Source organism: Vigna unguiculata, chromosome 1 (assembly GCF_037176805.1).
Source record: "Vigna unguiculata cultivar grain cowpea cultivar isolate G323 ecotype 2 chromosome 1, ASM3717680v1, whole genome shotgun sequence".
Lineage (NCBI taxonomy): Eukaryota > Viridiplantae > Streptophyta > Magnoliopsida > Fabales > Fabaceae > Vigna > Vigna unguiculata.
The window spans coordinates 34,446,549-34,470,966 of NC_140792.1; the positions used below are offsets into that span (position 1 = coordinate 34,446,549).

General features: G+C 32.6%; 4 protein-coding genes across 4 annotated transcripts; all 4 read right to left on the reverse strand.

The window, feature by feature from the left end:
- Positions 1-562: 562 nt before the first annotated feature.
- Positions 563-2,979, reverse strand: LOC114190655 (transcription termination factor MTEF18, mitochondrial-like). The gene has a single exon (XM_028079625.2). The coding sequence runs from the start codon at positions 2,797-2,799 to the stop codon at positions 1,141-1,143; it is 1,659 nt and encodes a 552-aa protein (XP_027935426.1). The 5' UTR covers positions 2,800-2,979; the 3' UTR covers positions 563-1,140.
- Positions 2,980-4,065: 1,086 nt separating this feature from the next.
- LOC114192743 (UBP1-associated protein 2C-like) lies at positions 4,066-8,456 on the reverse strand. The gene is made up of 6 exons (XM_028082580.2): positions 8,272-8,456; positions 7,014-7,134; positions 6,659-6,802; positions 6,005-6,201; positions 5,397-5,472; positions 4,066-4,641 (listed from the first exon to the last, which is right to left on the reverse strand). The coding sequence occupies exons 1-6, from the start codon at positions 8,394-8,396 to the stop codon at positions 4,294-4,296; spliced, it is 1,011 nt and encodes a 336-aa protein (XP_027938381.1). The 5' UTR covers positions 8,397-8,456; the 3' UTR covers positions 4,066-4,293.
- Positions 8,457-12,306: 3,850 nt separating this feature from the next.
- Positions 12,307-17,536, reverse strand: LOC114194271 (uncharacterized). The gene is made up of 8 exons (XM_028084400.2): positions 17,190-17,536; positions 14,341-16,915; positions 13,619-13,787; positions 13,453-13,529; positions 13,339-13,378; positions 13,016-13,070; positions 12,817-12,886; positions 12,307-12,714 (listed from the first exon to the last, which is right to left on the reverse strand). Exons 2-8 carry the CDS (start codon positions 14,944-14,946, stop codon positions 12,598-12,600), a joined length of 1,134 nt encoding a protein of 377 aa, XP_027940201.1. The 5' UTR covers positions 14,947-16,915; positions 17,190-17,536; the 3' UTR covers positions 12,307-12,597.
- A 3,411-nt stretch (positions 17,537-20,947) lies between these two features.
- LOC114174466 (uncharacterized) lies at positions 20,948-23,978 on the reverse strand. The gene is made up of 6 exons (XM_028059308.2): positions 22,976-23,978; positions 22,671-22,884; positions 22,469-22,585; positions 22,060-22,114; positions 21,893-21,962; positions 20,948-21,357 (listed from the first exon to the last, which is right to left on the reverse strand). Exons 1-6 carry the CDS (start codon positions 23,567-23,569, stop codon positions 21,166-21,168), a joined length of 1,242 nt encoding a protein of 413 aa, XP_027915109.1. The 5' UTR covers positions 23,570-23,978; the 3' UTR covers positions 20,948-21,165.
- Between the last annotated feature and the right edge of the window lie 440 nt (positions 23,979-24,418).

Below are 24,418 nucleotides of genomic sequence, written 5' to 3' on the forward strand. Positions count from 1 at the left end.
GACAATTCAAATTAGACACTATATTTGCTCAAAAAAGTGTAGAATTGAAAACCTAGAATTCAATGGCCAATTGAAGGGAGCCACCTAAAATAGGATTCTAAAGTTAGGATTGAACGGTGGTTAGTTAAAAGTAGTTTGGTTGCTTTAAAGTTTGTATTTAAATACTGGACTTTTGCCCCGGCAAGAAAGGCAGAAATTCCAACTTATCAGTGTGGAGGAAACTAGTCACTAATATAGTTCAAGATCACTTGTTTCCTTAATTTCTGATTTTCAAAAGATAACAATTGGCTCTAGCAAATATCTAAAGATTACACTATTCATCATTAAGAAAGTTCATAGTCTTGCTAAGTTGCCATGCTTAGTGTTTGAAGGTTCTAAATAATTTTGGTTGGCTCTAATATGGATAATAATTCAGCATAGTTGAAGAGGGGACAAAATTCTCTCAGATGCCATGTGGGTTTTCTGCAACTCCTAGATATCAAAACTTGCAGTGTCTAATTTCAGAAGCATATTGTTTTACATAATGCCAAGCTACGGTGAGCATGTATGTTCCTCTTAACAATTTCTTTGGCTGGAAACATAATCATATCAACAATTTTATTCAACCCAGAAACCTGGTCATCTAATTTTCAATTGCGAAATAATACAGTTTCTCATCCTCAACAGCTCCACTGTGTGGTTCATACTTGAGGAACAGATCTAGTCAGACTATAAATTAAACCCTAGTGATCTGCAATGTAACTGGGGTAAGAAGGTGATATTGACAACATACGTTCTATCTAGCCAACGTTCTTTCCATCTACAAGAAGTGTGATAAATATCATCAATCTGCAATCAGAAATCCCCAAGATGTTAGCTCATGAAAACCTGCATACATTAGTCGATGCCTGCTGACATGCTGATCTTCAATTGGCTATCTGCATTGCGCACACCATGAATAAACTTGCAGTTCAATCATCCTTAAAATATGGTGAAAACAGGGGATGCGCAATTATCTGAAGCAGAACCGCAACCAGATTGAAAGATTAATCCATTATTATCCACATCCGAAGCAATTAATCTCAGTGAAAGACCGGATTTATTATCTCATATTTGCTTTCATCAAGTAATACAATCGAAGTGCAGGATTTCTTCAACCAACTAAGACTCAGAAGAAATCTGTGCCTTTAAATCCCGCCATACTTGAAGGCCAGACGGATGGCGATTCACGTACATCTTCTCAAACGCTTTCTCAGAGCATGCAATTATAGTGCTCAAAGCAAGCCCTGCTTCTGCAGCTCCATGCCTTTTTAGCCAATTATACATTGAAAACCTCAGCTTAACCCTTTCAGCTGAATAGGAAAGGAAAGAAGGAAAACTAGCCAAATCCGACATTGAATATCCTTCATTCACAAGAGACTCAATTTTCATGTTTATCCTATCCGTGGTCTGACTAAGAATCCGCGGGGACTCTCGAATCATCTTACAGACAACCTCATAATCCAACCCTGCATTAACAATAAATTCAAGTCTCTCCTGAAGCTCAGCTCCCCTACCCCTGAACAACTTAATCGACTCATTCATTGCTTTGGAGTTCTCTTCATACCCCAACCTCAGCATGAACTCCTTCTTCAGCGCCTTGGATTCATACTCCACATACGAGTTAACCAGAGGCTCAATTCTCCTTCCCAAAGCCCAACTCTTCATTACTACAGGATCATCCCTCACAACTCTACACAGTCGCTTCTTTCCAACATTCAAGTTAGTAAGCAAAGTAATCGTTCTCTTCATGGTGAAGGATCCCAACACCAAGCAGTGAGACTGCAAAATCCTCCCAATCTCCGAAGCCTCCATCTTGATCTCTGTCAAGAACAGAAAACACAGCCTCAAATTGGACAAAAATTTCACAGCCCGAATCTCCGGAAACTCGTGCAGCATGACACAAACCCGGTTTACAGACAATCCAAATTTCAACAAAAAGCCAATCAAGGATAACACACAACCTCCAGATTCCTCAAAAATCAATCCAGGGTGACGAGTGATTAAATCACACAATTGTTTTTCATTGAAAACCGTAGAAAGTAAACTCAAAACCTGAAACATTACCCTCCAATTACAACAACCCTTGTTAATCAACAAATGCTCTCCAATCCATTCGCAATCCTTTCCAATAACACGTTTCAACATCTCCACAACCTTAACAAAATCAAAATCAACACCCCCAACCAAAATGCAGGGGCTGAAAGCAACCACATTGATCAAAGTCTTCCGCGAAACACCGAGGTTTTCGTATTCCCGAAGCTTCGAGATCAAGACCCCGGGTTTATACCGAAAAACCTGAGGTGCAAGTTTGAAAACCCTCCCCATCTTGGTGCGGGGAACCCCGTAGTTGCAGAGCGCCTGGTGATTCTCCATGAGCAGAACGTCATCGTTTAGATAAATCATGTGAGGCGGGAGAAGGGGCGCGTACTCGGAAGGGGAGAGACCCGCGCTCTCGAAGAAGGGCTCAAACTCGTTAATGGGGTGGTAGCGGAGGTAGCGCGAGATGGAGCGCTTGGTGTCGACGTGCGGAGTGTGCAAGTGGGTTTTGGCGAGGAGGTCCTGGAGGAAGGAGGGCGAGTTTTTGCACATGTTGTCGGCGTCTAAGAAGTTGAGGCTGCGCGTGGAGTGGAGGTACTCGAGCAATGCGGCTTGGGCTTGTTTTACGGTGGCTTTTCCGGCGAATTTAGTGGCGGATTTGGTGGTCTGGAATCTAGGGTTTTGGCAGGGTTTAAGAAGGAAGAAGAAGCACTGAGCGTGGAGTTTCCGAAAGGGGAACATGGTGGGTACGGCGTCGTTTTGGAAGGGTGATAATACAGAAAGGTGGAGAGTGAAGTTAGAGAGAAGAGAAGACACATCTTTGGGTCAACGGCGCCGCTAGGGCGAACCCACTGCCATGTTGCTGTGTTTCAGAAGCCACGCCAAAGCCCACAGTCAACTCATGTTCCGGCGGAGATGGGTTAGTTATAAATATCATTCTTGTTTTCGTGGTACTAACAAAATTCAAAAAATGTTAATTTAATTTTAAATATAGTGGTCATTTTAATTTATGTAATGTTTCTATCAATTTTTTGATAATAGACTTAATTTAATTTCAAATATAGTGGCCATTTTAATTTATGTAATGTTTCTATCAATTTTTTGTATTAAGTACTTCAAATTTGTATCAACATCTTTTCATGAAGTCATGCTGTCCCATGAGTTCAATGGATAATTTTTCTCAAAATGAAAACACCAAATTGTAATACCTATCTTACTAGTTTAGTTTATTCCATAAAGATAAGAAAAAAATTGATAATTCTCCTTTTATTCAATGCAAAAACAGATTTATTAAAGATCCTAATAGCTCCAGCCTTTGTACGCTAGAAGAGGATGATTTTCACATTCCAACATTCTCTTATATATCATAATTATGTTATATAAAATCACAAAATTATTATTATTAAAATAAAATAATGACAATAATAATAAGATTGATTTGATTATTTTATAAACATTATTTTATAATTTTTGTTATAAATAAAACCATTTCTTTTTTTTTACTCAATACAATCATTCATATATTTACTTAATTTTCTGATATGTTCTCATGTGTAGCTCTCCTAATCATAATTTACAAATGAAAATATCATAAATCTGTCAGTTTTACGATACTTTTCTTTTTGGTTGGATTGAAAGAAAAGACGAAAGAAGACCAAATAATCTTTATTTTTTCATTTCTTTCCATTCAGGATTTGTCACTATAGTATTTCTAAAATTTTCATTTTTTTACTACAGAATGTATAAATCATTTCCATGTCTATTTTATATCTTCCCCGTCTGAATATTTTCATTAATGTTCAAAAACAAGGACTGGGAATGGATTCTGCGAAGTAGGAGCCACCTGAAGGACATCCCTGCAACAGTGGCCATGTGGTGTGATTCGTGAACAAATGTCGATAAAGGAAGGGTTGAAAATTTTATAAATGTAAGCAATCACACTCAAAAGTAGCAAACTCAAAGGGTTAACTAAAATGCAGAAAAAAAAAATGGTGCTCCCGTTCAAGATATTCAGAAGAAAAAATACATATAAAAAATTTCTAATCAATATTACAGGTAACGAATAAGAATGTCAAAAATCAACTAGATGAAAAGCTGTAAAGAGAGGAAGCAGAGGTTGATTAACAGGTGATGGGATGACTTATGAGATGAGAGGTAACTAATAGCTAAAATGATTTGAAAAGAAAAGCAAAGAGAGGGAGTATCAAAATCATCACATTCAGTTAAAAAATACATTCATTGCTTGGGATAGTAATAAGGGTAGTTGTTCATTCCTACAGGCTGGGTAGGCGGAAACCCATGTTGGTCTTTCTTTGCAGAAAGAGGAGGGTAAGGAATCTGCCCTTGTGTTGGATAAGGAGAAGGTACAGTGTGAGGGTTTGGATACGGAGATGCAGAATATGGTGCAACAGTTTGGGGATAACTGTAATTTATAGGGGGGCCAGAGCTTACATGAGCTTTACCAGCCTGCATATAGCCTGTGCTCATAGTTAAGGCAGCCATTGGAACCACTCCAGAGGGAAATTGCTGCTGCCCAGTTTTACCTTTGTTGGAATCAGCATATTTTACAATTATATTCCTTCCCTGCAATCAAAACAAGTACAACATGTCATGTCAGAACTTCCAAAGTTTATACAGCTCCATATTAATTGCAATTTCCATTTGAGGAAATAACAACTGCCTGCAATCAAAACATGAGATTGTTTTTTATCATACTAGATTACTGTCTAGTTAGATAATTACCGATTAGGGAAAGAACCTCCTCTAAATATACTACATGATAGGAGCTTTGTATTTTAGTCATAAATAGGGTTAAAAATAAAAAAAACAGATTCATATGTAGGTTGAGTAAATTTTGGTTGTATTTCTGACTACCAATATAAATATGTTAATTTGAATCCTAAAAGTTATTCATACTGTTATTTGTAAATTAATAATGTAGATGTACTAATTTTTTAGTGTCACGTGCTATCATCCCTGCAAATATCAACATTCTTAGTTTAAGAGCAACAAAGTTACTATCAAGACCAGAGAACATATTTATTAAAGGTTAAGAATCAAAAACACCAAAATATTTTAAGAGAAACCGATTTCAATACGGGTAAATTTTGGAAGTATGAAAAATTTATTTAACCCTATAGTCTAATATGTAGCCTAAAAGTGTGTAAACCACCATTTTTTAATATTACTTTTCCTTTACTGTATAACTAAGATGCCTTTTTCATTGATCTTTCATTTCTTATTGTCACATCCCAAGACATTTTTAAGCACAGAAATAAACAGGTCCCACTCTAACAGCTAACCTCGGACTTGATATAAAATATGAAGCGTTTGCTTACCCCAAGAGTCTTTTCAAGATCATCTATGGCCTTCTTGGCAGCTTCTGCTGTCTTGTACGTGACAAAGCCAAAGCCACTACAGTTGGAAATAAACAATAATAACACGTTACCGTAAGCAAACAACTCAGAGCATTACCAAAACATACATAAAATAGGTTGTTAAATATGATTTTTTTTAAGTTGATAATTCAGAGAACAAAATTTTGGAACTTCAAATTGAGACTTCGACAGAACAAATCGGTACAAAAATATATATGAAATTGATAATTTGAGAGAGCATACAATTAAAATATAGTTTTTGCTCTGTGACTGTTGCAAATATATAGTATAGACAAAGCTCTATATATGACCGTTGCTCTATATAAACCATTTTCTTTAAAAGAAAAATAATCAAAGCCACTACTGGCAACCCGTTTCTAGGCTGCTACAGTGAGCACAAATAGATTTTTTCAAAACCAACACTGGATGCTCTCCACCGGTGAATACATACTTAAGTGAGCTGGGGTAACAAATTAACAACTATCTTTCTCAGGGATTCGAGCTTTTCTCATGGAAATTAAAAAGACTATAAAATTTTGTATCCAAGTAATACTTGTTGCTACTTTTACCGTGACTCATTTGTATCCCTGTCATATGCAACTGAACCTTCATCTATTTCACCGTGCCTCGCAAAATAGTTGAGCAGCATTTCGCTTGTGACTTCTGGTGATAAGCTTCCTATATAAAGCTTCCTCAGGGAAAGATCAGGAGCACTACTTGTTCCACTTAGACCCTCACAGGCTAGGTTACAGACAGCCAATCTTCCCTGAAAACACAAATTTCTACAATCAACCAGGGGAATGTCGGAATGACAGCTGCAGACAGCACCTACACAACTAAACAACTAAAATCTATAAATATAAAGAAAATAATCTTCCTGTGTATTTAGGCTCTAATGTTTAAAAAATGTCACTAGGCCTGACTGTTTCTCAACAGTACAAGGTAGGTAAGTGTAAATTGGATTCTGCAACATGAGACAGTATTGAGAAAAGTGAACAAACCCTGATTACAGGTTGTTTGCTAGCAGAAAATAAGCCCCCTCAACAAAGAACCACATACAAAATAATCTTCTTGATACATCTCATAGTTTGCATGTATTGGGATTGGCAAGTTAAGAAATTCAAAGAGGCAAACTCAGTTACCATGATGTTTCTAAAGCAAAACTGCAGATTCATGTATATAAGAGACCAAGATCCAAAGCAATAAAATGGGGTAAAGCTTACATCAATTAATTTGCTAGAAGCTCTCAATGCTTGCTGAGTTGATTCCATATTTTTAAAAGTGATAAATCCATAGCCACGGGACTTCCCTGTTACTTTATCATAGATCACAGCTCCTTCCTCAATTTCTCCATGCTCTTCAAATGCCTGAAAAAATAAGCAATGTATAAGAGGCAACATAAGGAGAAGAAAGAATTTTTTTTTCAGTCTCAAGGCTTGAGCCAAAGACAAGGAACTGGTTGGAAATAAAGGGACATAAAATTGGCGCTCTAGAAAATAAATTTTGCTGGCCACATTCCATGTGACATGGAAGCAATCACATGCATGACACACTAAACACAATCACCAATGCACTCACAGCACGCAAAGTTTCTGAAGTGGTATTCCATGCCAAGCCACGAACAAAAAGCTTTCGATGGGCAGGATCTGCACTTGCAATACTTTTTATTTCTTCTGCAATTGAAGGATATTGGGACCCTCTTTATGCCTCAACATGAAAACAAACACACATGCACACGGTCAATCACACAGCATACAAGTGGGAGCAATTTCTTTTGGCCCCTTTTTATGCAAAGCACACCAAGCAAGCAGAAGGTACCAACAATTCAAAGATGTCAACTACACATTGTATACACACACATATAAAGCAATGCCCAAAAAAGGATTCTGTTCTGAACAACTGAGGCAGAAAATTAATAACTGCCTCAAAGTAGAAAAAAAAATATTTTCACAAAGCATTTATTGATTTTATTTTAATGTTTTAGGTACAAATAGTCGATTTTTGTTTCATATGGTCATAATTATAATAATGCTAAATTTGTCAATGAACAACCATGATGCCCTGAGATGACAAGCCTTGGCACACCAGCAGTAACTAGTAAGGTCACTGCCTTGTGTCCTAGACGTATAAGGTTCAAACCCTCAAACAAACTATCCCCTTGCAAGGATAATGCCATATACTTCTTTCCTCCCCCAATCCCACTATGTGATGGTCACCTTTCTAGAACTGTGACAACAAAGTGCACTGGGTCCGGGTCAGCATTAAGTCATCAACTAGAGCCTAGATTATATGCCAAACACCACCTTTCATCCCCACAAGAAGAAGCATCTGGCAATGAGGGTGAAACAGCTTAATGGAATGCAAGAAGGAGGAAATTGTTATGGTTGTCCATATTTCAATCTGTACTAAGAAAAAGGGACCAAAATTGAGTATGAAATTATTCCGAGGACTATGTCAATATGGTGAAAATAGTGAAAAAAAAAATGCTAGTTCCTAAAGAAATAACACCCGCAACACTAATTCCTAAAGAACCATGCTTCAACAATTTTAAGGCCAAATCCTGCAAGTCCAAACTTTACCACATGCTCACAAATCCAACAAAGTTAAAAAAACTATATATTACACCCAATGGACCCGACCACAAGATACAAGTTCCATACGAGCCAATTCAAAATGAAAATACCCTAACACAATTCAAGGAAAGAACTGCAATACCAACGGATAAAAGCGAAAAAAAATAGCAAAAAAGCATGGGGAAACTGATTGCACGGAGAGGATGACGAGGAAAAAAAAAGTTGAAGAAGGAAAGAAGTGAAATGGAGGATATGAAACGCACAGTTTAGCTAGAAGATCAACGAGTTGGGGTTTAGCAAGAGGTTCAATAAGGAAGCGAAGTTCTTCCTTGGAAGCAAAATCACCGTTTCCAGCTTCGTCCAGTTTTCTCTTCTTCAAATCTTCCATGTCTTCTTCTTCTTCACCTTCTTCCACTCAACACCTCCGAACCCAATGCATTAGGTCTTTAATTGGGCCTCTCTTATACATGCAGTGCGGGCTTATCTTGGAAGAAACTCCAAGGCCCGTGGGCGGCCCAGCCTCACCGTAAATAAATTTGTGAATATACTTTCTATGTATAACCAAATTATTTGTCATTTTCTTAAAAAAACAAAAATTGCTGTTATGTATTTTTATGTGTAGAGACGCATTTACCTTTACTATAACAAAAACAATTACGTCTATTTAAAAATTATTGAAGATCAAACACAATGTTTAATTATCTTAGTAATTTAAACAAAATTAAAATGATTAGATTAAGATTATAATTTCTAATGTGTCAATATTTATCTTTATATTTATATTTATCTTTCTCTATTTGTTTATGACTTCCATTTTTTATATTCTTTCAATAAAAAAATTACTCACTCTTTAATTTTACAAGTTTTATTTTATTTTATTTTTTATTTTAAATTATAAAAATTCTTAAAATTTTGAAAGTTACTCAACAATATTGAAGTAAATTTATTTTTTTACCTAATTATATCTACATAATTTTTCAAAAATATATTGAGTAACTAGAAATGTTTCTTAACATTACAAAACTTTTGAATTTATATGACTAGGGATGACCAACTTTCCAAAAACTTACTCATGTTGCATCTTAATTATATCATTCATTTATTTATCGTTTCCTATATAGATCAGATCCACTCATCGCATTTTATTTATATCTTATTTTCATTAAAAACTTATTTTAACCTTACAAAAATTAAAATGTCATTCTTAAATTACCGAATCATAAAATTATATATATTAAAGTATAATATAGAAAACATCTTTAGCATTAAAAAAATTAAATAATATATTTTAGCTATAAGATCGTAAATATTATATTTTTAAATTAAAGTTGTGTAATGTATGTATTAAGTTCTAAGATTTTTTAAATATCAAAGTTCTACCAATACATTGAGTTCTATACATAAATGTACGTGACCAGCTAATAAATGTTTGCTATTTAAGTAAAAAATATTTAATGCATTTACAAGTTTTCAACATTCACGAACACAAGACATAAGAAGACTTTTAGTTTGTTTCACTACAGTTTTAAAGGATTTGCATTAAATCTTTTCTACAAACTCTATGTAAAGAAGACTCTGAAGAAATAGGGTTGAAACTATTATAACTATGACAAAATCAAATTCTTGTACTCTTAAAACATTTATTTCAGATGATGTAATTCAGTAGATTGAGATAAGAGTACTTTTAAAGTAGTTGAAGTGTGGGAAAAAAATGATGTTTTTCTCTCCACCAATAAAATTCGCAATAGATAACTACGAAACACGATATTTTAATATCTATTTATAAATTAGTTATGTATAATATTATATTATCCATATTTATTATTTATAAAAATTAAAATTTAATTTATATTTTATTAAATTAAATTTAATGAAAATTTAAAATCATTTTATATTTTATTAAATAAAATTTAAATAAAATTAAAATTTACTTTATATTGCTTTTTTTGTAATTTCATTTATATTTTATTTTAAAAATTATAAAAGAATTTTTAAAAAATATCTGTGGCATCCATGGATATATGTAGGTTTTGAAAAATTTACGAATATTTTTTGAACAAGTATCTGACAAATATGGAAGTAAGTAACGCATAATTTTTTTTATTACGGATCAATTTATAGATAGACACTATTCATGTCTGATCCAACTTGTGATCTTCTCTAATTGAGTCCAAAGAACACTCATGCTTATTCAAAATTAATAGATTTCAATAATACTTACTTTATAACTTGTAATATTAGTATGTTTAAGTGAACCTTGATTTTGTTGATAAAAAGTTGGATTTAATATAAGTTTATCATAATAATCAATATAAAAACATCTTTTGTAAATCTTTCAATTTTTTTATTTTTTTTTATATCGGATGTTATTACTCCGTTTTTAACTAAGGAAAGAGGATTTAGTAAAAATAACTTTTGAAAAACATTTCTACAATATGTCGATAAGTTAAATCTAATATTTTTCATCAAACACATTTCTTAAAAAAAACTGATTTAGAATGTAACTTGTTTTGTTTCGTTTAACGGACAAAAAATTACAAAATCTTTTAAAAAAATATAAAACATAATTTAATCATTTGTTATTGTACTTTTGATTTGTTTCTATAGTTTTAATAAACGAATGGTTAATCCTACAAAAATCTTTTAAAAAATTTAAAATATAAATAATTTATTCTTGTATTTTTGGTAAGTTTGTAACGTCTCAATTTAATTGAATTATTCAAATAAATAGAACGTCGCATGTTTATAGTATAAAATAGGGCACCGATATAAATTATACTGGAATGGAAACCCAAATACCATGAATAGAATCTAAACACAAATTAGATTAAACTGAAAATTTGCTCAAATGAAGAAATGCTCAAATGAGCAATAAAGGATCCAGGAAGCCTAACTACACCACATCCTCCCTGTCAACATCACAACCACTCAGAGTCTCCACATCTGCTCACACCAAGGATTTGGTGATCATCGCAAAAAGGAAAAGTCAAAGAAGAGAACAGACACAAAGAGAATGGGTAAGCTAGAGTAAAATAATTTTCAACATGTTATTAAGCAAGTAAATGTTAAATCAGGTTATAAACATACAAAGTAGTAAGCACCTAGTTCATGTGATAGCAAACAAATGCAGAGTGTAGACGCAAGGGGTTATTACCCAACCACACATAGAGTTAATCCTCTAATATCTTGGGCCCAATATGTCCCAAGACTAGGACCTCCTGCCACTTTCACCACATAAATCATTTTGTTTTATGTGAGTGTGAATGATTATTATAGTTCAAGATACCTTCCTTTTTTTTAGGAATCCAAGTGTGAGTCTAAGTCCCACATTGGCTAGAAATGAGAAAGTAGAGCATTATATAAGAATAAAGACCCATAAACCCACTGCCTTAAGGTTTTGGGTTGAGAGTGGTGTCAATGCCTTATGTGGTTAGGCTCAGGTCTCATTGGTCTTGTATAATTTTATTACAAGAATTGTTAATTTTTTAATACATGTGCTAGAGGAAACCGTTGAAAATTTGTATGAGTTATTATGTTATTTTGTTAACTGGATAACATAATCGCAAAAGATTAATCACATTTTTTTTAAATTTAGTTTTACGGTATATCATGGACTCAATATTTTATGAAATATTCTTTTATTATTGGTGAAGCAATTACTCATATTAAAAAAAATGTAGTTTTTTTAGATGTAAAATATAAATCATAATACTTAATTATTTTTTCCATTTATTAAATACTTAAATTTTTTATATTTTTTAATTATCAAAGACTTAATTAAGTTAGTTATAAAGAATGTTTCTTTATTAAAGTGAATTAATCACTCTTAACTTATCTTTAGCATCGCTTGGAACTTCTAATTAAGACAATGGTCGTCTCAATCAAATCATTAGAGTTCTGTTTGTATTAATGAATGGTGCTGTAAGAATAGATGTGCAAGTATTTGGAGGAGTAGATTTGTCCATCCACCTTTTTTGACTTGATAATTTAAATAAAGTATTTGAAAAATAACATTTCAAATCAAAATAATTTCAATTTCAAGCATCTTAATTTTTTTTAAAATTGGAAAATCTTAATCTTTAAAGTTGTTTGTACATTGAAAGGGTTATTGAATTCAGTGCAATTTAAACTCTTTAAAGTAATTGTGAAATACAACCATAATTATTATGTACATGTGTTTAAGTTAAGACGTGAAATGTTAAAAGGTGGATTTCACATTACCGACAATACTCTAAATTACTCTAAATTAGTCTTATTTTTAATTAACGTAAACATTCAATATAAAGGATAATTAACAATAAATAAACCATACAATAATAATAAATACAGGTGTCAAAGTGTTTATATACGACCCTCACTTAGTGAAAGTGTTTTCGGTTTTTTTCTCTAAGTTATGTGACAACTCTCTTTATGTGTCAATGAATACTGTGAGATTTGTGTGTGGAAGTGCAGAACAAAATGCACATAGACATGCTCACATTTTGAAGTTGCTGCCAAAACCTCGTTTCTCACACTTACATGTTCGATTGTCTATTGCAAGACAAAAGGCAGCAAAAATAGAGTATCTTATCAAAACAATTCAACCATCATTAGGGGACAGTTGCTTCCAGTTCTGTGTCCAGTTTCGTTTTTTTCTTTTGGTAATCTAACATTACTTTCAATTGCTGGCTTTGCTGTTGAATTAGCATTTGCAGATTTCGTTGCATCTAGGAAACAAGCACAACATAGTAAAGGGTAAGTTTAAGTTTCATAAAAATTTTCATTCATGTGTCAATAGATATTTTCATCAAAGAAATTCTATGTATTACCTCTAGTTGTTGGCAGATATTCCTCCGAACCTCTAGTTGCAGTTGCCTTGATTCCTCAATTTGCATGTGGCTGCAGATTTAAGAAAGCAGATTAACTGTTTGATATTTTAGTTCAAAGATCTCTTGCTATTATACTGCATATAGAAAAGTATCACAACACAAAAAGTGTAGATTGTCGTAGTTTAAGTAATGTTGTTACATTTTCACTTGAAGCTCAGACACCCCATCCATTCTCTGTCCTTCCTCGGATTTTTCTGAAAGATTACCCCAATAAGAATGAAATTATAATTCATAGAGCAAGCAAAGAATGTTGTAGGGTTGTTTGTGTTTGGTAGAAATATTCAAATATCAGAATGCAGAAAAGGAGAAATCATAATGAGATGTATCCGGACTTAAGGTGTGTCCAGATACATTTCTAAATTTCATTTCTCCAATTTCCACTTTCTCTTTTCACTCCAATTGAGCTTACCAATGGTACAGTTCAAAAGAAAGATATTTTAGGGAATTTCAGAAGTAGTTTACCCTGCAAAGCTTTGTGCATGTTTATTGTAGACCTACATTTCTGCAAGGCACATGTTAGAAACATTAGTGAGACAATTAGGTGTAACAAAATTGATCACTGGAATTGGATTTTACCTGTAAATGACTTTTAACATGAGAAATAGACAGCAAATCTGATTTCATCATATCTAGTATAGCCTTAGGTTTTGCCTCTGCGATCAACAATGAACAAATTAAGTACCTGGTAACATGATGTTTCTTTCTTGTCTTTTACTTTAAGTGTAAACAATGGTTAACTTACTTTCTGGACCACCAAGACTGTTAACAATCATCATAAATGGCTCGTGTAGATCGTTGGTCCATTTTATTCTTCTTTTGCCTCTTCTAGAAGCAGAGTTGCTAGAAGTTACACAGGCAACCCCACAAAGTCTATGAGGAGCTTGCTTTTTTGGCTTTGTACATGATTCCAACTAATATAAGACATTAAATCTCATCAGCACAACAAAAAAAGGGATATTTCAAACTAGCAGATAATGATGTGGGTCTGTTGTATGATCCATTTTTAAGTTTTGATGAGTTTACTATCCGAGAGAATTGGTTGGAGTTCCTAAATCCTACACAAAAGCGTTGGGTTCATCAAAACTAAGTTAAGAACATATGAATGGGTTTTCCGTTTGATATCATATATATAAAAAATTAACTTGAGTGTCAACGATTGATCATGCCTATGAATTTCTGTACAAGGGAAGACTGATAATTTTTTTCTCTAAACGAAACTAAGATAAAAAAAAAAGGGTTATGATGGAGCCTCTTTTTCTCCTTCAAACCGAAGACTCGGGTCGGGGATTGTAAAATACTTAAAAGGATCCTTCTTCTTCCTAGTCATAAACCTTGTGAAGGACCCCATCATCTTACATCTTCTCCATTTTTTTGTGAGAGAAAAAAGAAGGATGCTTTCACATTAAATCATGTATATTCAAATGGAATCAGAAACTACTAACCACAAACTGAAAAAGTAAGAACCTGGTTTCTCTGAAAGGAAATTTCAAGGGGCCTTTCATCCGTGGCAGCATCATCTCTCAGTAGTTTATCTTCTTCTTGGGAAAAGTGATCGTAATATGGCATACCATCAGGCTGCATACTACTATATTTTTCAGAATAGGAAGTAATTTTACAATATTTTTCAGAAGAAGAAGGACAATCTGCACCAGTGCTGGACGACAAGAAAGATTCAGCAACCGGGCACAAGGGGCTTGTGAACTGAGATGAGGGTGGATCTTGTTTGGTGGTGAAGTTATCCCCAGAGGCTTGGCGAATATTCAGCATGTGAGAGTCAATTGTTGTTGTTGTCTTTGGAAACTCAAAGCACCAAGCAGGAACTTCAATCTGATGCTGCTGCTGCTGCTGATGAACATGTTGTTGTGCTTGAAAACTCACCAGCCCTTTTGTTGCAGTTGCACAAAAGCCTTGTGGGGTTTGAATTTGAAGAGGAGTGGTGACAATGTTGAAAGGTGAGTTTTTTGGTTCAAGAACACTCACTTGTTCTGATCCAACAACCTTGGTTAGGTTGGTAATCCCCATGTAGGATTCCCAATCAGTTCCATACATTTGGGAACTACACTGATACATGCTTCTCTACACTCTCAAAACCTAACCTAAAAGATCTAAACTCTTGCCCAAATTTAGTTACTCCAATTCTGTGATGCTCATTTATATGCAAGAAGAGAAAAAGGCATTAACAGTCCCTACCTATACAAGACTTCAAATAGTTTTTTTATTTAAAATGAAAGGATTTGTGGGAGAATAAAAATATGTAAGGGATGAACAGTGAGAGGAAAAGTTAAGAATGTATACAGACATAGTTGTGTCCTCGTACAAAGCGAATTTCTGAATGCATTAGGACATGGTTTCTGTCTAAGTACATTCTGACCTATGAAAAGTATCAAGCATTGTAGCATCACAGAGAAACTATGGACAAACATTCTTAATTCATTGATGCAAAACAACCATAATTGTTTATTCTACTCATAAGCATTTAGAACAACAATGCATTACTTTGGACAGGTCGGTACCCTCCAACCTTCCAGTCATTTTTTCATATACACTGCAGTTCATATATCTGATGTGAAACATTATTATTTTTGCACCTCTAATATATTAATCATAGTTTATATATGTCTAATTTATTTATACGTCTTCTGAAGATAAGATTATAACTTAGTTATCAAATATTAAAATAAATAATACATTGATTAGGTCATTCTTACAACTTGAATGTGTAACTAGAATGATATGAACAAATAAATAGTTCTTTCACTACGTCAAGAAAAACAATAACAAAAATCGCTTGTGGAAAAATATAATTCTATAATAATCTATAATAACTTATATGATGATTATAATTTTAGATGTGAAACGGTGACCATTTTATAATAAATTACAAGTTTATTATGAGTTTTAGTTAAAATGATACAGCGTAGAGATATATACTATGACAGATCACTTATACCAACATACAACATAGTAATTTTGTTTTTTCATGTCAGTTATATTTTAATTTGACATAATAAGTGTAATTTTAGGATTTCATTTTCAGTTTGTTTTTTTGTCTTCATTGTCGTCACTCTCGTGCTCTTCACTTACTCCACTTTAACCTCATTCGTGATGACTTTGTTTTATGTTCATCATTCTCACCTCTCTTCACTCTTCTTCTTCATCTTCTACCACTTGTTTGTACTCGCAGTTCTCTTTTTCACTATGGAATACTGCTTTTGACTGATATTTTTTGTTTTGGTTTAAGGTTTGTATTCCTTTTGTTTTGGTTTTTACTTTATTAAACGTAGAGTTGGTACCTTTCACCCTCACATCTACCCATTTAAGGTAGTACTCTTCTGAATCTTTGGGGGTTTAATAATTGTATTGATTATTAAATATATAGTTGATTTTATTTGATTAAATGTCTAATTCTTATGGGGGTTTATGTGTATATTGTTTAAGGAACACTTTCAATGTGCTCTAGTAAATGGTTTATCCATGGCCTTCAATAAATTCTTGACACTATCATATGTCGAGAATAGTAAATATGAGTCAAAGTCTTACGTTAGATAGAAAAGACAGAGTTAAACACTCACTACAAGAATGTAGGTTTTTTTCGTCGGCCAAAATCGGACGTTACTAGTGTAAAACCGACGAAAAGAGCATGATCTCGTCGGTCCAGCGACGGTAACATGGACCACGCCCATCTCCTGGATGCAAAACTCGTTTGCGTCGGCCAAATGGAGACGAACATTTGCTGCTTGTTTATCGTCGGCTCAACCGACGAAAACACATAAAAAATAAAATAATAAGTTTGTATGCGTGGGTCAAGCCCACGAACACCTGAAAATTTTTCAAAATTTTGCGTGGACTAAGCCCACGAATGATTCCCTATGCGTAGGCCAAGCCCACGAATGATTGAAATAAAATATCTAAAATAGAGGGCTTTGCGTGGGTTTAGCCGACGCAAACAATTTCCCTTATAATTGTTGGCGTGGGCTTAGCCCACGCAAATGTTTATTTCCAGGCACATCGCAAAATCTGCATCCAACAATACCAAAACCTGCATCCAAACACATTTCAAACAATAATTCAGGGTATCATTTGAATCATTTAGAACCGAAATTGCAAACACAAAATTAAATAAATTGTGACTTTAATTAGATCAAATTACAGTCGCACAAAAATCTACAAGTCTAAAATCCACAGAAGACAAGTCCACCTAAAAAGCTTATTCTAAAAACCTAATTTGGATCTCATAACCAAAAAATTACTCAATCAATAGGGATTCAATCAACAATGTAGTAAGTTCAATCAACAAGAATACAATCACTAACCTGGATGCTTCAAAAATCTGTTGGGTTCGAACAAAAATTCGTAAACCGCACTTACGAAAATCCCTAAATCTGCGACGAAGCTCGTCAGCGCACCCTTTCTCGCCCAAACCTCCACGCTCGTCACAACATTCGTCTTGTGAGAGCAGCTCGCATCGTAACAAAACCTCGCCTCCTCGCAACAGGTGGCGTCTTTGAAGAAGCTAGCCTCATTGGAGTATTGTTCTTGTCGCCCACTTGCCTCGATGGAGTTTCGTCACTCATGGAAGAAAACGTACGCCACAGAGAATGAGGGAAATGTCGAGGCTGACTCGAGGGAAGGGGAAAGCGGAAGGGGGAAAAGTGAAATCTGATGTTTTCCCTCTATACGTTAACCTAAAGTTTAATTTTTTTTTATCTCAGTAGTATATGCGTGGGCTAGCCGACGCAAACAATTTAATTTGTTATGCGTGGGCCATCCGACGCAACTTATTGTTGATTTGCGTCGGCCAAACCGATGAGAATCTAAAATTAATATTTTTTTCATTTCTACGAAGATATAATTTTTGTTTCTAAATAACTTTTTGGTTACTGTCGATTTTGCGTGGGTCTGGCCGTCGTATTTTGCGTCCTACACTGATCCGACGCCATAATTTCGACGCTAAAACCGCGCATTCTTGTAGTGACTATATAACAATAAAGGTCCATAACACTATTGTTTTAAAATTTTAAAGATATAAGTAGTATCAAATGCCTTATCATGAAGATTTTTTTTCATAGTTTTCATTCTTTAATTTTAGAAATGTCAGAATTTATATAGAAAAATATTCATTAATAATACATGTTTATCATTTTGATCATATAATAATTATCATGTTCTAGATATCTTAATTCTTCAATCTAATAATATAAAACACTTATATTAACTAAAGTATACTCAACTCCACTTATCATATAATTTGACCATAAAACTATACGATTCAATAGATTATTCTAACCAAATGCAAAACATAAGAAGAATCCTATTGACATATTTTATAATATCACTAATCATAAATTATAATTAATTTTTTAATATGATCTTTAATATATATATATATATATATATATATATATATATATATATATATATATATATATATATATATATATATATATCATTTTAAATAATTAAAGATGATTTATTTCATAATTTATTAAAATCTTATTTATCAATAAATATTATCATTGTGTAAGGTGAAATGTGTGCATTAACCTAAAAAAGACAAATAATAACACATAAAATTGCAGCTATAATATGTATACATTATCCAAACTCATAAAATAATATATATACAACATAGTATATTAGTATATAGAATAATAAGTATACAATTTTATGTAAAATAGATAATGCCAAAATTTAATATAAGTAATTTACACATTCCTGGTTCAATATATACCAACAAGAAATACTCTTGATACCTAAAAAAAACTTGATATAATTGGGTTAAAAAGACTATATTTATTCATTTCTAGAGTTTAGGGATCAAAATGTATCAAAGTTTCAGACAGGACAAATTTCAATTTTGGATCAAGGTTCAGGAACTAAAAACATACTTAACCTAATTAAAAATAATAATATAAACAGTATATAAATATATACATTAACGAGAAAACATAAAGGAAAAAAATGTCTTTTTTTTTTAATTTAAAGGTATAAATACAACATAATTATAATTTTTTTGTTCTATTTTATGTTTTTCTTCTTTTGGAAAAAAAGACAAAGAATTCATTATATCTATATTTATATAATTTAACTCTTTACTAAAAAAATTATAGATTTTTTTTAAAACATTGCACATTTATTTACACTAATGTTTTATATCATTTATTTAATAACCGTTTAGAATGTTGTTATGAACTGTAATTTGTGTAGTATAATGTATTAAAACAAAAGGCTTTGGATTATGTGTGCAAGTGACTGCTAGTTTGTCCAAGGTAAATGTGAGTGAGTCAAAGTGAAAGAAACTTTAGAACAAAAACGATTCAACATCATTTTCAAGAGTTTAAAAACTTTGAATGAAAAATTTATAATGAAAACATCAAATGTCCAATTTTTTTTTTTAAATTACCAAAATCGATAGTTTAATTATTTTTTTACAAAAATAAATAAAACATACAAATTTGATACAATTTCATTGTAAAAAAATTAAATCAAAATGACACAATTTTAGTATAAAATATTTTAAATTTGAAGTACTAAGTTTTGCAAACATAATATGCTTATAATTTTTGTAAAATACTATAAGTTCAATTTTTCTCCCTCTTTTAATTTTGAAATTTATTATTGTTCTTCGAAGACTATGTAAATAATTATTTTAATATAAAACACTATTTGAAAGACTAAAAGTATTATACTTTGAAACCAAAAGGACTAAATATAGATAAATTAAAAAAAGGTAAAACCATGTTTAAACAAGTTTAAAAGTTATTTTAGTATAAAATTTGAATGTGAGAAATTGATAAATGTTATTGGGACCTTGAGAAGAAAATGGTTAGCAACAATAAGAAAATATATATATAAAGGTCCAAAAATGAAATGCCAAAGAAGGACGGCCATAACAAATAAGATTCAATAAAAACAAGGCTTCAAGATTCCGGTCTATTCAAGGTTCTCTTCTAAGCCTCTCCAATTTAATTAACAATACAATACGTCCCTTTTTATGTTTTCTATGCTAAATATATTCTTTTTTTTTATCATTAATTTATAATACTTTTAGCATTCCTCTCATGAATAATAACCACAATTACAAGGTTTTTCTTAAGCTTCATTACCTAATTCATTATTATTTTTTAAATATTGATTGATACATATAAATAGAATTTAGATTTATCGTGAGATTTTGGTTTTGTCCATTTACCATGTCTTTAAAATATACTATAAACTCTAATTTTGATATTTTAAAATGTATTAAAAATTTTAATATATTAATATAATGTATTTTAAGAACTCAACAGAAAAGTAATACACAAAAATCAACAAAAAAAAAATCTAGAATCATAAATATATTGTAAAGGCCTAGATCTTCAATTCTCACAACCAATTATTTTGAAAAAAAAAATACATCGGTTTGTCATGCAATTTTAAGATTATACGTTATAATTAAATTTCTCTGTATTGATTAAAAAAAAAATCTTAACTAGTGTTCTACACATTTGTGTTTAATTCAATTTTCTAAATAAGAGCATTACGATAATTAAATAAATAATCAAATTCTTATCTATTTTTTATTCTATCAAATCAATTATAATTATTCACTTATTCTTCATCTCATCTCATTTTTCTTTTACATGTAAACAACTTAAATTTTCACTCATTTTTTTTTTCCTTTCTTATTTTACTTATTCACTTTTAACAGATCATTTAAACAAAAGGCTAAAATCTCAACACAAATAAAAAGTTCATACTGTAGGCTCAAACTCAGTAAAAGAAGAAAAAGAGAGTAGAAAATTAAAGTAATAATCTCTTCTATTAATATTTTGGAAAAAGATTTTTAATACAATGAGAGTAATTAGAAATGTTAAAATTGATTTATCCAAATTCAACTTAATTTATGAAAAAAAAAAAGATGAATTTTGGATTGCATATATTTTAGGATTATCCTGAAAATTTTGACTTAAACAAATTCGTAGGTTCCAGTAATTAAGAAAAGAAAACATCACTCTTTTCTGCTTCTTAAATTTTAGCAGCCAAACACAGAATGTAACAGCTCAAAACAAAAGAACAAAGAAACACAGAAGGAGCAAAACAATGGCACCTTGCTGAAAAAACACAGAAGACTCTGCTTACAAAGTTTATTCCCTCCTCCCCTGGTAAAGCTACTGTAATACAATGCTACTTGTTTGTTTCTATAGAATAATATATAATATAATCACTCTAAATTATGTACTATTTCATATAGAGAGTTTGCATTTGTAGGATAAACAACAATGTTATTCTTCACATAACCATATCAGATTATTGGCTTGGAGAGGCTTTGGAAGTGAAGAAGGAAACAGAAACTTCACCATCTTTATGAGTAATTGTTGTCTCATCAGTGCCTGAATCCTGAGTATTTGAGAGGTTATTAGTTGTCTTTTGTTGCTGGTCAAACATTTTTTTTAGTTGCCTTCCTTGTTCCTCAATTCTCAACTGTAATTTTCTCTGAACCTGCAACATGAATATAAGTTATGTGAAAACTTCAAGTGAGGAAAGAGTGTTAAGAGAATCAAAATATCCCCTCTCATTCATTAGTTTTAGCATCCAATTCCTCAAAATATGTGCCTAACTGTTATCCACATTTTAGCACATGACATTGCAATTTCACATCATCACCTATGCCAAAATGGGTATGTCTTGAATCAGAAAAAAGGCCAAAATGTAAATATAGATGTCTAAAAGTTTGTTTGTGAAAATGATGCATTATTTTATAAGTATGTGAGATATCGGACTTCATTGTTCTTCTGTGACTAAAATCTCTGCATCGTTTCTTCAATCTAAAGCTGGTTGAAAGGTAAAAAAAGTGAAACTCAATGCTTAAGATTCAAGAAACTTTCAGCTGGTTTGGCCGGTATTCAAGTTTTTCTTACAAGAGGGGAAATGGTCAGTACAATGTAAGAACCTTAAAAGTTTGGAGAACAAGAGCATATACTATCATATTTAATTAAAATTTGCCAGAAAAAATGATAACATAGCATGGATATACCTCTAGTTGTTCGTGAAGACACCTTTGAGCATCTAATTGAAGCTTAAGTGCCTCTCTAATTTGTAAGCCTCTGAAGATCAAGAACAGTGTTAATTTAGTAGATTATAAAACGAACTAAGCAACTTCACGAAATTACTATTATTACAGGAAATAATAAGTAGAATTACGTTTTGACATCAAGATGATGCACATTCTTTATGTGGGTTCTTTTGTCAGATTTCCCTGAAACAGAAGAAAGTTTTGGGTTCAGTATGTGGTGTTAACCTGATATTTGAAAGAATAGAAGAAAAACAAAGATCATGAACAACTTGTGGGAAGAATAACGCAAAGGAGAACAATCAGTCATATCCTAAAGGAGAACAATCAGTTATTCTGCATTGGAACTTCTTCAATCTACATTAGTTTATTTAAGTCTCAACTACAATTAAAGAATCAAAACAAAGGGAAAAAGAAAAGCTCATATTTTCGGCCTTGAAAAGCACTATAACAAAAACATCTATTCATCATTTGTGACATGAATGTGAGTAAATTCAAGCACCAAACATGAAAACTGGTAAATAACAAACTAGAATTCACCTTGGCTAGGCTCTGGAATGAATTTTGCAATTCTATATTTCTGCAGATGACTTTTGACATGGAAGATAGTCAAACCATCTGTGTCCATCATCTTTAATATAGCTTTTGGTGTTGCCTCTATAATCAAGCAGCAATAGAGGATTATCAGATGTTATGTTACACAGATGCATAGCCAATTAGAAAATTTAGTCAAGTTACTTACGCTCAGAGCCTCCAAGGCGATTCACACACTCAACAAACTTCTCATGAAGATCCTTAGTCCATCTGATACGTGTTTTGCTTGAGACTACTGCCCCATTAGAAGCAGAGTTTCCAACAGTGGACACACTTCCTGCTGAAAGTGTTGGAGACAACTTCTCGATCTGAGAAGAAAATCTCATATGTGCAACGGGTAAATTAAAAGATCCACGACCAACCTGCAAACAAGGAAATTAACTTCATAAAGAATCTTCAGTAATGAACACATGGCAACACTTTCCTGTGGGGTTTGCCAAAAGGAAAACTTACCATGCGATCCTGAATTCCCTTGTTAGGAAATGAGGAGCCCCTGATGACACCATCAATGAACAACTTCTGTTGTTCAATTGGGAGGAACTTGGTGGTGGGAAAATTCCCACATGAAATTTTATTGGACTTTTCAGGGGATACACGACATTGGTTATTATTCAATTGAGATTTCACTATTGACTGCAAGGTGTTTGACAAATCGTAGCTGGAGTCAGGTTGGTTTGTTGAATCCAAGAAAAGATTTTCCCTGGGAGATTGATACAGAGGGAATTCCAAGTCATTAATCTTGCATAACTGAGATTGAATACCAAGTTGGCAATCATATTCTGCAAATCCCATGCAGTTTTCTGCAGCATAAAACGCAGAGGCTGGTGACTCAAAACGGCTGATAATGGTGCCAGATGATTTGACATGGCCTATGTTTGGCAACTGATCTGTAGCTTCTCCTCCAACCACCGTAAGTGGTCCCATATTCCAGGCCTGTCTGATATCAAAATATTGACAATAATGATTACCAAACTCAGAATTAAAATCCCCACTTAGTCCATGACTTTGTTGAATCAATCCTCCCCAATGAACCTTGTTCTCGTTCATTCCCAAAATTTTGATGTAGGAGGGTAACAAGACTAATGCATATGTGTTAAAAATTGTGAGATATCATATCATATCATATCATACATAGAACAACACAACACTTTGGAAGCTCATAAAGATTGGGGAGGGGAGAAGAAGATTTGAGGCTATGGCATAAAATGATGTTTTATATTCCGAAAAGGCTTGAGGTATAAGATTTGAATCTAATTGTCTAAATGCTACCGTGCAAGGTCATTAGCTATTAATTATTCTTGAAAAAAGGGATAAGAATGAACAATAATGAATTGACATTAACGAAGTAGAGTACATGGAAACAAACAAAAAGTTTTGTCGAAATGTTGTCTTCACGTGAATTTAAACCAAATGCAAAAGAATCAATAGGGAAAGTAGGAACACTAAGCAACCTAATTTAGATGGGTCTGAAACAAGAGGTTAAAAGAAGTTTCAACAACATGAAAAACGGTCCCAGACTAATATTAAATACGAAATGAAAAATGGAGAATATTGATATGGCTTTATGAGCATCTGTAGTGTAATAATTAAATGTTAGATAAAGATACTGGTATAAATTCACATATAATAATACATCTGTTATTATTCCTGCAATGGATTCGGATGAAAAATATGTTATGAAATTAAGTCCTGTTCCATTGCTTGCTTGCTGCCACTGCATCTTGCAAAGTGGGGTATCAGAAGTTACCAGAAAAGTGCATCTAATTTTTATATTCATTATAAAAGCACAATGGAACTTTAACTATAAGAATCCCAGTAAAATTCAGTAACCTAATGGCCTCTCCATTACATAAAGGTGAAATAAAAAGATGGACAACGTGACACAGATTCAGTGCA

What these genes read in the sequence shown, in the direction of transcription:
- LOC114190655 (XM_028079625.2), bottom strand. Translation starts at nt 2,799, where the DNA reads ATGTTCCCCTTTCGGAAACTCCACGCTCAGTGCTTCTTCTTCCTTCTT.
- LOC114192743 (XM_028082580.2), bottom strand. Translation starts at nt 8,396, where the DNA reads ATGGAAGATTTGAAGAAGAGAAAACTGGACGAAGCTGGAAACGGTGAT. An exon ending in CTTCAGAAACTTTGCGTGCT is followed by an intron (nt 6,803 to 7,013) that starts GTGAGTGCATTG and finishes TTATTTTTTCAG; the next exon opens with GCATTTGAAGAGCATGGAGA. An exon ending in AGGGATACAAATGAGTCACG is followed by an intron (nt 5,473 to 6,004) that starts GTAAAAGTAGCA and finishes TTCCAACTGTAG; the next exon opens with TGGCTTTGGCTTTGTCACGT.
- LOC114194271 (XM_028084400.2), bottom strand. Translation starts at nt 14,946, where the DNA reads ATGTATCAGTGTAGTTCCCAAATGTATGGAACTGATTGGGAATCCTAC. An exon ending in CATGCACAAAGCTTTGCAGG is followed by an intron (nt 13,071 to 13,338) that starts GTAAACTACTTC and finishes GTAATCTTTCAG; the next exon opens with AAAAATCCGAGGAAGGACAG. An exon ending in TCTGAGCTTCAAGTGAAAAT is followed by an intron (nt 12,887 to 13,015) that starts GTAACAACATTA and finishes TTAAATCTGCAG; the next exon opens with CCACATGCAAATTGAGGAAT.
- LOC114174466 (XM_028059308.2), bottom strand. Translation starts at nt 23,569, where the DNA reads ATGAACGAGAACAAGGTTCATTGGGGAGGATTGATTCAACAAAGTCAT. An exon ending in AGGGAATTCAGGATCGCATG is followed by an intron (nt 22,885 to 22,975) that starts GTAAGTTTTCCT and finishes CCTTGTTTGCAG; the next exon opens with GTTGGTCGTGGATCTTTTAA. An exon ending in GTCTTCACGAACAACTAGAG is followed by an intron (nt 21,358 to 21,892) that starts GTATATCCATGC and finishes TTCATGTTGCAG; the next exon opens with GTTCAGAGAAAATTACAGTT.